This window comes from Salvelinus alpinus, chromosome 9 (assembly GCF_045679555.1).
Source record: "Salvelinus alpinus chromosome 9, SLU_Salpinus.1, whole genome shotgun sequence".
In the NCBI taxonomy this organism is placed as follows: Eukaryota; Metazoa; Chordata; class Actinopteri; order Salmoniformes; family Salmonidae; genus Salvelinus; species Salvelinus alpinus.
Window position 1 is genome coordinate 51,961,514 of NC_092094.1, and position 12,771 is coordinate 51,974,284.

Consider the following 12,771-nt stretch of genomic DNA (forward strand, 5'->3'; position numbering starts at 1 on the left):
TGTGTGTGTGTGTGTGTGTGTGTGTGTGTGTATAAAACACTCTGTAAAACTATAAAACACTCTGTAAAACATATTGTCATCTCTGTAAGTCAGCTTTCATACAATGCACAGCCTCACAGCCAATCCTATAAGCATGTATAGAATGGATGTTAACCTATAACTGCACTAAAGCACTTTTTTGATTTATCCATCAACATGCTGTGGGTCTTAATACGTAGACCTTGTGCCTCGCCAACTAAAGGACGATGATGCATTTTCACTCTCTGTGTGTGTGCCTGTGTGTGTGTTTGTAGGGGTCAATATATCTGTGTTGTATTTGAGGGTGTGTTTGTCTGTATGTCTGTGTGTGTGAGAAAGAGAGAGAGAGAGAAAAAGCATAATTGATATGCTATTCAAGTTTTCAACCCCTAAAGTAGATCCCGTCCGCTTAAACGGGCCTGTGTGCAATTCTACGTATCGCTCCTCCACCTGTGTATATTCACAAGCTAGTACTTCATGATCTGAATCTTCACAATGAACGTGAGTTTGAATTGAACACGACACGCTAAAATCGTTTAGCTTTCCTAGCCCCGTGCTCAGATTTGCTTTCTTTGCATATCAGACCAAGTGAGAGGGCCAAGCTTCAGTCCCACATCACACACAAACCATCACATACACCAACTGACACTCACGAGTGCTTGATTGACTATTATCTGAACAACGTTCTTTTCATTCTTTGTTTGTTCGTTTCCCTCCATATTATGTCTATCTCTGATAAGCTACACAGGAATGGGATAAAAATAACCCATATTAATTAATTAATTAATTACTGTAGATTATGTAGATTTAGAAATAAAGTTCATTAAATACCTTGCTAACATCAGATAACGTTCATATATTGGCCATCTCTGAGACTCACTTAGATAATTAATTTGATGAAAAAGCAGTAGCAATAGAAGGATATAACATCTACAGAAGAGACAGGAATGCCCATGGGGGAGGTGTTGCTGTATATATTCAGAGCCATATTCCTGTAAAGCTTAGAGAGGATCTCATGTATAAAGGTGTTGAAGTGTTGGGTTTGCAGGTTCACCTGCTTCATCTACAAATCAGCAGGGCTAGACAATCTGGACCCTCTCTTTCTAAAATGATCAGCCGAAATTGTTGCAACCCCTATTACTAGCTTGTTCAACCTCTCTTTCGTTTCGTCTGAGATCCCCAAAGATTGGAAAGCTGCCCCGGTCATCCCCCTCTTCAAAGGGGGAGACACTCTAGACCTAAACTGTTATAGACCTATATCTATCCTACCCTGCCTTTCTAAGGTCTTCGAAAGCCAAGTTAACAAACAGATCACCGACCATTTCAAATCGCACCGTACCTTCTCCGCTATGAAATCTGGTTTCCAAGCTGGTCATGGGTGCACCTCAGCCACACTCAAGGTCCTAAACGATATCATAACCGCCATTGATAAGAGACAATACTCTGCAGCTGTATTCATCGACCTGGCCAAGGCTTTCGACTCTGTCAATCACCACATTCTTATCGGCAGAGTAATTAGCCTTGGTTTCTCAAATGCCTCGCCTGGTTCACCAACTACTTCTCAGACAGAGTTCAGTGTGTCAAATCGGAGGGCCTGTTGTCAAGGACCTCTGGCAGTCTCTATGGGGGTGCCACAGGGTTAAATTATCGGGCCGACTCTTTTCTCTGTATACATCAATGATCTCGCTCTTGCTGCTGGTGATTCTCTGATCCACCTCTACGCAGACGACACCATTCTGTATACTTCTGACCCTTCTTTGGACACTGTGTTAACTAACCTCCAGACGAGCTTCAATGCCATACAACTCTCCTTCCATGGCTTCCAACTGCTCTTAAATGCAAGTAAAACTAAATGCATGCTATTCAACCAATCGCTGCCTGCACCTGCCCGCCCGTCCAGCATCACTACTCTGGATGGTTCTGACTTAGAATATGTGGACAACTATAAATACCTAGGTGTCTGGCTAGACTCTAAACTCTCCTTCCAGACTCACATTAAGCATCTCCAATCCAAAATTAAATCTAGAATCGGCTTCCTATTTCGCAACAAAGCATCCTTCACTCATGCTGCCAAACATACCCTCGTAAAACTGACTATCCTGCCGATCCTTGACTTCGGCGATGTCATTTACAAAATAACCTACAACACTCTACTCAGCAAATTGGATGCAGTCTATCACCGAGCCATCCGTTTTGTCACCAAAGCCACATATACTACTCACCACTGCGACCTGTATGCTCTCGTTGGCTGGCCCTCGCTTCATATTCGTCGCCAAACCCACTGGCTCCAGGTCATCCATAAGTCTTTGCTAGGTAAAGCCCCGCCTTATCTCAGCTCACTGGTCACCATAGCAGCACCCACCCACAGCACGCGCTCCAGCAGGTATATTTCACTGGTCACCCCCAAAGCCAATTCCTCCTTTGGCCGCCTTTCCTTCCAGTTCTCTGCTGCCAATGACTGGAACGAATTGCAAAAATCACTGAAGCTGGAGACCCATATCTCCCTCACTAACTTTAAGCACCAGCTGTCAGAGCAGCTCACAGATCACTGCACCTGTACATAGCCCATCTGTAAATAGCCCATCCAACTACCTCATCCCCATACTGTTACTTATTATTTAGCTCCTTTGCACCCCAGTATCTCTACTTGCACATTCATCTTCTGCACTTATCACTCCAGTGTTTAATTGCTAAATTGTAATTATTTTGCCACTATGGCCTATTTATTGCCTCACCTCCCTTATCTTACCTCATTTGCACGCACTGTATATAGACTTTTTTCTCTATTTTGTTATTGACTGTATGTTTGTTTATTCCATGTGTAACTCTGTGTTGTTGTTTGTGTCGCACTGCTTTGCTTTATCTTGGCCAGGTCGCAGTTGTAAATGAGAACTTGTTCTCAACTAGCCTACCTGGTTGTATAGGCTAGTTGAAATAAAAAATAAATAATAATAAAAACATCTAAAGCCTCAACTATTGGAGTACTGCTATAGGCCACCATGTGCTAACATTCCTTAACTGGATAACATATGTGCAATGCTTGATAATGTGTGTGATGTTAACAGAGCGATCTATTTTCTGGGTGACCTGAATATGGACTGCTTTTCATCAAGCTGTCCGCTCAAGGGGAAGCTGTACACTGTAACCAGTGCCTGCAATCTGGTTCAGATTATTAATCAACCTACCAGGGTGATTAAACAGCACAGGAACTATACTTTCACTTTATCATCCACGTGTATTAATCACATTTTTACCAATGCTGCAGAACTCTGCTCCAAAGCTGTATCCATACCCATTGGATGTACAGTCCATAATATAGTGGCCATATCTAGAAAAGACAAAGTTGCAAAGGCTCGGCCTACAATAGCGTATAAGAGATCATGCAAAATGTTTTGCACTGATTCCTATGTTGAAAATGTAAAACAATATTTGTTGGTCTGATGTGTGTAATGAGGGGCATCCAGATGCTGCACTTGGTGCATTTATGAAATTGTTTCTTCCTGTTATTAATAAGCATGCACCTATTAAGAAACTGACTGTTAGAACTGTAAAGGCCCCGTGGATTGATGAAGAATTGAAAAGCTGTATGGTTGAAGGGGACGAGGCAAAAGGAGTAGTGAAAAAGTCTGGCTGCACAAACTTACTGTGAAATTGAGAAACGATGTGACAATTTTTTTTTTAATTAATAAAAAATTGTATTATGAAACCAAGATACATTTTATAAAGTGATGGGCAGAAAGACTAATTCAACTCCATCATTCATTGAATCAGATGGCTCATTTATCACAAAAACCTTTTGTTGACAATTACTGTAATTACTATTTCATTGGCAAAGTAGGCAAATTTAGGAAAGAAATGGCAACAATAAACTGTGAGTCATCATATTCATGCATAAAATACCTAATAATGAATTTTGTAATTTGAGTGTCGGTGAGGTATTGACAATTTAGATAGCAAGCTACTGAGGATGGTAGCAGACTATATTGCTACTGCTATTTTTTACATCTTTAATCAATCTTGTAAAAAATGAGATTTTTTTTTTTATCCTCAGACCTGGAGGGAAGCCAAAGTAATTCCGCTACCCGAGAATGGTAAAGCATCCTTTGATTCTAACAGCCGACCAATCAGCTTACTGCCGACTCTTAGCAAACTTTACATGTTTTATTTGTTTGACCAGATACAATGCTATTTCTCTTTCCGCATGCTTATAGAGAAGGGCACATATGTACTTCACTGACACAAATTACTGATGATTGGTTGAAAGAAATGGATAATAAGAAGATTGTGGGAGCTGTAATGCAACCTTTGAAATTATTGACTTGACTTGTGTTATGACTTTTCAACCTCTGCCATATTGTGGATTTAGACCTGTCTATCTAATAGAACACAGAGGATTTTTCTTTAATGGAAGCTTCTCTAATGTTAAACATGTAAAGTCTGGTGTACCGCAGGGGCGCTCTCTTGGCCCTCTACTCTTTACTATTTTTACTAATGACCAACCACTAGCATTAAAACAAAGCTTGTGGATGTTGATGATTCAACACTATACATATCAGAAACCACAGTTAGTGAAATCTCTGCAACCCTAAACAAAGAGTTGGAGATAGTTTTAGAATGGGTGGCCACTAATAAACTAGTCCTGAACATTTCCAAAACAATTGTATTTGGTACAAATCGTTTCCTAAATTCTAGAACTCAGATGAATCTGATCATGCATAATGTGGCTGCTGAGCAAGTTGAGAAGCCTACATAACTTTGGATTGTAAACTGTCATGGTCAAAACATATTGATTCGATGATTGTAAAGATGGGGAGAGGTATGTCCGTCATAAAGAGATGCTCTGCTTATTTGACACCACACTCCAGAAAGCAAGTCCCGCAGGCTCTAGTTTTATCTCATCTTGATTATTGCCCAGTCATATCGGCAGGTGCTTCCATGTAGCCATGGCTTTATGTAATATTGTGTGCCTCCCACAGTCTGTTCTTGACTTGGGGGTTGTGAAGAGACCTTTGGTGGCATGTCTTGTGGGGTATGCATGGGTGTACGAGCTGTGTGCTAGTAGTTTAAACAGACACTTCGGTGCATTCAGCATGTCAACACTTCTTACAAAAACAAGTAGTGATGAATTCAATCTCTCTTCCAATTTGAGCCATGAGAAATTTACATACATATTATTAATGTTAGCTGTCCGTGTACATTTAAGGGCCAGCCGTGCTGCCCTGTTCTAAGCCAATTGTAATTTTCCGAGGTATCTCTTTGTAGCACCTGACCACGACTGAACGGTAGTCCAGGTGCAACAAACCTAGGGCCTGTAGAACCTGCTTTGTTGATAGTGTTGTTAAGAAGGTAGAGCAGTGCTTTTTTATGGACAGACTTCTTCTCATCTTAACTACTGTTGTATCAACATGTTTTGACCATGACAGTTTACAATCCAGGGTTACTCCAAGCAGTTCAGTCACTTCAACTTGCTCAATTTCCACATGATTTATTACAAGATTTAGTTGAGGTTTATGGTTTAGTGAATGATTTGTCCCAAATACAATGCTTTTAGTTTTTTTATTATATTTAGGACTAACTTATTCCTTGCCACCCATTCTGAAACCAACTGCAGCTCTTTGTTAAGTGTTGCAGTGTTTTCACTCGCTGTAGTAGCTGACGTGTATAGTATTGAGTCATTCGCATACGTAGACACACTGGCTTTACTCAAGGCCAGTGGCATGTCATTAGTGAGATTGAAAAAAGTAAGGGGCCTGGACAGCTGCCCTGGGGAATTCCTGATTCTACCTGGATTATGTTGGACAGGCTTCCATTAAAGAACACCCTCTGTGTTCTGTTAGACAGGTAACTTTTATTCACAATATGGCAAGGGATGTAAAGTCATAACACATACGTTTTCCCATCAGCCGACTATGATCGATAACGTCAAAAGATACACTAAAGTCTAATAAAACGTCTAATAAAATACCAATACCAAAAAAATACCAAGTACATTTACCCCACCTCATTTATAGGCTCGTAAAAGTTATTGCTGACGCATACAAACAGAAAGTGGAGAGCTTTTTTGAACATGTACTCAAAGTTACAATTACAACCTGGACAGGAAAAGGTTTACTGCTCAACCAATTGTGAGAAATACCAGAGTGTGTGGATAGACTGTTTCCCTATATATGGATAAATACATGCACACTGGTAACAGCTTTCACCAAGCAAGAAGAGAAATCTTCTGTCTTGATAAGAAGTTCTTACATTATATTGTATTTGTAAAAGTTTCCTGAAGGACCCCTGAACGTTCTTGGGAGGTTTTGTATAGTTTGCAGTTGGTTGCAGAGGATGTTTTTAGGACATTCTTTGGACATTGTGTCATGGTCCCCTGTTGGTTTTGTCACGTGATGGTCACATGTGTCCCAAACCATTACAAGCAAAGTAATTAAATGGTATGGGTGTTTAAATGTTAGTGGTAAACTGTTCAGCTAAAACTGTGTAGAAATATTTCATCAATGACAATATGATTACATTTGGCATGATCACTTAGTACTGATTTTCAATATCAGCCCACCAGGGATTAGATTTCACAACCTCTGGATTTGGGGGTATACTGATCTTTCTGCTGCGCCACAAACACTGTAGAATTTCATAAGTCCCCTACACATTCATCACCTATAATGCATCTCTGCACTCAGCAAAAGAGTGCCAACTGCACTGCTATTTTAGTAACCAGTTAATCTGACTATTCTCTAATCTGACCTATTTCAGAAATTTAAATGAGGGTTTTCATGTTAGTTGTCTAATATTGGTGGGGCATATTATTCCGTTTTAATGTTATTCCCGAGTCACTGTGATAAACATCATAGTTTTTCTTCAGTGTATTTTTAACAGAGCTGAGAATGCACTTTGAACTGCAAAGTGTAGGAATAGGCCTGCAGCTGAAATCATTAATTGACATGGTGGCGTAGCAGGAAAATCGCAACACTGTGAAGCAAGAGGTTGTGTGTTTGAATCCCATGTGAGTACATGTTAAATAATAATTACTGTATGAATAAACATACACAATGTCATCGTGGGTCAAATATGTATGTTAAAAGCACTGTGGGTGTCCCAAGCATTGCCAAGATACAAAGAGCTGTGACTGGATCAGTGTTTCACCAATCAGGGCTTTGATGGGCTTAGCAATAAGTAACAAAAGGTGATAGGTAATCAAACTAGGGTGACCATGACCAAAAAAAAAATTGGGCGGGGAGAACATTTTTTGCAACCATCAGGTGACGTCCCCGGGACAAAGCGGGAAGTAGAAAAAAAACTTCCAGGGGACCGTGACACAACATCCTGACGACTTCAGTTGACCATTTCGTAACGGCTCATTATTATCTCACAGCTTTAGAGAACGTTCCCATATAGCTCATTAGGTCATTAACTAACGTTTTCATAGGAATGTTCCTGTGTTGTGCAAGGAATGTTTCCAATATACCATTGCCTTAATGTCAAATAGAACTTACCCAGAACGTGGTTACAATGTTATCAGGACATAACATATTAATGTTCTAGACACGTTAAATGAGAACGTTGCTCTTCACAGATGAATCTCAGTTTCAACTGTACCGGGCAGATGGAATCATGTGGGCGAGCGGTTTGCTGATGTAAACGTTGTGAACAGAGTGCCCCATGGTGACGGTCAAGTTATGGTATGGGCAGGCATAAGCTACGGACAACGAACACAATTGCATTTTATCGATGTCATTTGAATGCACAGAGATACCGTGACGAGATCCTGAGGCCCATTGTAGTACAATTCATCCGCCACCAACACCTCATGTTTCAGCATGATAATGCACAGCCCCATGTCACAAGGATCTGTACACAATTCCTGGAAGCTGAAGATGTCCCAGTTCTTCCATGGCCTGCATACTCACCAGATATGTCACCCATTGAGCATGTTTGGGGTGCTCTGGATCAACGTGTACGACAGCGTGTTCCAGTTCCCGCCAATATCCAGGAACTTCGCACAGCCATTGAAGAGGAGTAGGACAACATTCCACAAGCCACAATCAACAATCAACAGCCTGATTAACTCAATGCAAAGGAGATGTGTCGCGCTGCATGAGGCAAATGGCGGTCACACCAGATACTGACTGGTTTTCTGATCCACGCCCCTATCTCTTTTTTAAAGGTATCTGTGACCAACAGATGCATATCTGTATTCCCAGGCATGTGAAATCCATAGATTAGGACCTACTGAATTCATTTCAATTGACTGATTTCCTTATATAAACTGTAACTCAGTAAAACCTTTGGAATAGTTGCATGTTGCATTTCTATTTTTGTTCAGTGTATATCTGAATGTAGGTATACATTTAAGATATACAATATATCACACCACCATTCCATTCATTAAACTCTGACCTACCAGTACCATCACCCACTTGTCCATACCTCCACCATCCAATGCTTTTAGAATTGTCGGAAGTAGTGAACGAGTGCACATTTCAGGAGAAAGGAGATATTATTGGGACGCAGCCCGTGAATAACAGCCGTCTCACCTTTGACCTCACCTAGGAGCTCGCTGGAATTCAGTCTGTCCCTCCTGTCTTTCCAGTCCCTGGACAGAAGTGTCTCCACACAGGTAGACTCTACGGAAGGAGAGAGGACCACACAAGTCAGTAACTTGGTTCTTTCAAACAAGGCACATGTTATACCCTAAGCAGAACGCAATGGGAACTAATACACCACTCTGAATCTTTCAATGGGACTTTTTTGTTTCTCTGAGGCAAGACAAGAATATTGTGCTTAGCCTTCATCTCGATGCACCCAGTTTTAAACTTTTCACCCGACATAACCCCTAAGAGGCTTGTGTGTTTGTGTGTGTGTGACTGTCTTGTGTGTTCGTGGATACATGCTTTTGTGTATCTGTGTGCATGAGTCTATCTTCCAGAGGTCCTATCACAGTCGTAAACCCCATGAGAACAGTTTCATTCCTCAGTGAGATCGGAGAAGTCTAGCAGTCAGGATGGCATTTTTCGCTTCCAGTTTTCAAAGAAACCCAAAAGGCTTTCTAGATAATACATTGTTAAGTGGACAATGGCTCATTTGTGAGACTTGATCCTAACAAAAGGACCAGCATTCATAAGCATATGAGCATTGTGAATGGCTTAATGTTTGGTTTGAGAGGTTTGTGCGTGTAGGCTATTGTGGTCATGAGGCCCTTGTCGGGGGAACACAACTTACTCAGACTGTGTCTCAAATGGCACCCTATTCCCTATGTAGTTCACTACTGTTGACTGGAGCCCTATGGGCCTTGGTAAACAAAAACAAAAAATTGCACTATATAGGGAATAGGGTACCATTTGAGTCATACCCTCATTCAGTCCCATTAAAGCCTAGCATGTTTACACTGGATTATGATTATTGTGAATAAGTTCATGCTGCACAGGATCAACACGAACAACGGTCAACAAAGGGAGGCAATGGATGTGTCCCAAATGGTGCTCTATTCCCTACATAGTTCACTCCCTTTGACCAGGGAATAGGGTGCCATTTGCAGCCCATAACAAACAGCAGCGGAACGTAAACGCTTACAAAAGAGGTTTTCAAAATGTAATTCCAAAAGCCTTTCCCACCCTGTATACTCAAAACAGGGAATTTCCAAAACTGAATGTCTTTCCCTCACTATGAGAGAAACACACACAGTCTGCTAGGCTTCGCATAAAATAGAATTAGAGGGAGGATTTATTGACTCACTTAGGGAATAAAATACAATCTAATAATTCTACTCTACATCCGTCCCTCGTACATCCGACGCTGTACGAGGGAAACGTGCGTGTTTGTGTGTGCATACCTGCACTGTAAGATTGTTCTGTAATCTCAACAGTAAAACACTGTAAAATGCACAGTAAAATGCTGTACATGTTGTTTTACAGCATTAATGCTGTAGATAGCACTATATTATGGGAACAATGCTGAAAAGTACTGTTATTAACTGTAATTGGAAGAATCTTGTAAAAAATTACAGCTTATGCCTACTGTAGATTCAAATGATCAGTTTCAGGCACCAACCTCATGCTGTTAGGTGACACATGAAGCTCAGACTATTTTTGTAAATATCTTCTTGAAACGGCATATTTTCAGCAGCTGGTGGGTAGGTACCTTGACTTGTTTATACGTCTCTTTATTGCTAGCCAACGTTGAATTACTGCATGTTTTCTTAGCTAACCTAGCTAGATGGCTAACATTTGAGATAGCTAGCGCAAGTTGATACAAGCCATTTCAGTCTGCTCGTAAACATCTCGCTGTGAGACCTAGAAAAAAGAAGAAGATAATGATCGTTGTGATGATAAGCTTTTAGATACACCTCTTAGTGCCATAGAGAATAAATTGAGCGCAGATTCGTGAGCGTTATGTTTTTACCATTACTACAGAGAAAATGGCTTGTTTCTAGCAGTTCAAAAGATATTACCCATATTATTACTGCTGCAACGTTTTTTTCCCCAGATTGACGGGATGCATTCTACACATGAACCAAGCCATGGGCCGTTAAACTACTCGCAAGCCGCTAAAGTCGATGCTAATGACCAGTGCACCGGTGTCGTATTGAGGTGCCTGCCGACCTAAGGTGCTTGCCACACTGGGCAGCTGTAACACAGTGTCGCTGGCAGTAGCTAGTAAAATGGCCAATTGTTTATATTATATTTCAAGTAGGAAAACAGCCTACATAATAAATAACTAATATTGGTAGCCATCGAGATGTCACCATGATAGAATCTACTGAATGGGGAGAGCATAGATCTAGGATTGTACCCAATCCCAATTTCAACTCCCTCTCTCGCTTTGTCTCTCTCTCCCCCACGCAATATCTTTTTTAAATTCGTGTTGTAACGATGCTCTTATTTGGTTACATATGTGTTAACTGTTTATACTTCTATTGTCAATTCTGTTGTTTAATTTGTTGTTCATGTTGTTACCAATTTGAATAAATACATTTTATGTACAAATGTAATTTTTTCTTACATTTTGATTTCAGTAGTGCTGAGCGATTAGTGCTTTTTAAAGTCGGTTTCGGTTCCGCTTCTATTATTAAAACATAATCCCTGATTTCGGTTTTGATTATTTGGGTTGAATGCTGTAACACAAAAAAAAGTCCCATGATGGTAGTGACTGCCCATTACTCACTTATTGACCATCATTGATTCACATTACTTTAATAAAATATTTCAGTTGTGTATATAACAGTTGTTTTATTTGATGACTTTATAATTGAATTCCAAGTCATCGCATCTCTATATTTTGTAGTACTTCAAAGTAAATAGGGGATACTTTTATGACTGCTGAATACCAACTATCAATCACTTAGATCATGTATTTTCAGGTAGAGATAGCTCACGAAGCAACAGCTGCTTTCTATATCCCCTCACGATTGTGCATTCTTCTTCTCCTCCATAACAGGCGTAAAAAAAGTAGATTTGCAAAGGATTATGGTCATTGTAGTTAATTACCACATTTGATCCAATAAACTATGTAGAATATTTGCCTGCTGAAAACTACAACTCCCTACTACATCGCCCAGCTCAGGCGGGATCTGATTTATCTTTAGAGAAACTGCAATTTGCGCATTGAGCTCACAAGAAAAAGAAAAGGAATTCAAATAATTTAACCGACTTAGGCCAACCAGTTGTTTAAAAACCGAAAGTGTGGTTAATCGCTCAGCACTAGGGAGAATGTCACTGTACGTTTACAGCATTACAGTATTGAGCTGGTGCCAGTATAATGCTGTACATTGAAAGGGAGAAGTTTTACAGTGTGTACATTACATGCACACGCATGTGTGTGTGACGGTTATCCACGATGTATAACCCTCAAACTGATAAACACATCTGAAAAGAGAAGGAGGAAGGAAGAGCAAGAGGCAGAGGAATGGAGAGGAGAAGAGAGGAGGAAATGATGTGTTTAAGCCTAGATGGGTCTCTATCTCTCCCTCCTTTCTTAACCCTACAGAATGGGGATCAAGTGCTGTTTAGATTGGGGACTGGATAAAAATTCCACACTCACTCTCCTTCCCCTAATAGAGGGGATATTCAAATGATGAACGACTTGTGAACAAGGTCCAGAGAAGTGAGGGAGAAGGGGAAGGATGGAGAAGGGGAGAGAGGGAGAAGAGGAAAAAGGAGGGGATTGAAGAGGGAGAGTAGAAGGGAAGAGGACGAAGAGAAAGGAGAGGAGTGAGTGGGGCGAGAAGAGGTAGGAGAAGAGGAGAAAGAGGAGGAGAAGAAAGAGGAGAATAAGGTGGGAGGAAAGCCCCACGGTGCTTCTATTGGGTGCTAAACCACACAGACAACGCTGTCATTGTAAATCTGTGGAGACCAGCCAGCCAGCCAAGTATCAGAGATTGTGTTTGGTGTAAACAGACTTTTTATCACCTGGCTGTCTCAGCGTTGTGCCAAAAGCAAGTGTTTATGGTGTTTAACAGAAACCCCAGGCGTGTAATGTTGTGCGGCAGGCAAGCGTCAACAGTCATGGAGGGAGGACACTGCCAGGAGTTTAGGAGTCGAGCCTGTACTGTCTACAGTAGCCTAGCATGAGGTCACCACTTGGAAAGATAAGAATGATATCTCTCCTCTCTCTTTCCCTTGCTTTCTCTCACGCACGCACGCACGCACGCACGCAAACACGCACGCACGCACGCATGCAGTTGTCCTAAACGCTAATTTAAGGTTCGTTTTTTTTTTATCCTCCCAATGGTTAATGCATGATACCTACAGCATTGAA

General features: G+C 40.9%; 1 protein-coding gene across 6 annotated transcripts in view; it reads right to left on the minus strand.

Annotated features, from left to right (window-relative positions):
- LOC139584005 (transcription factor SOX-6-like) overlaps window positions 1-12,771 on the minus strand; it is a 153,377-nt gene that overhangs the window by 51,236 nt on the left and 89,370 nt on the right. For 5 of the 6 annotated variants that reach the window (XM_071415520.1, XM_071415523.1, XM_071415522.1 and 2 more), the window contains one exon: window positions 8,553-8,642. In XM_071415520.1, the coding sequence (XP_071271621.1) occupies window positions 8,553-8,642 (90 nt within the window). The remainder of the gene's footprint in view (window positions 1-8,552; window positions 8,643-12,771) is intronic. The other variant, XM_071415524.1, reaches the window with a different exon arrangement.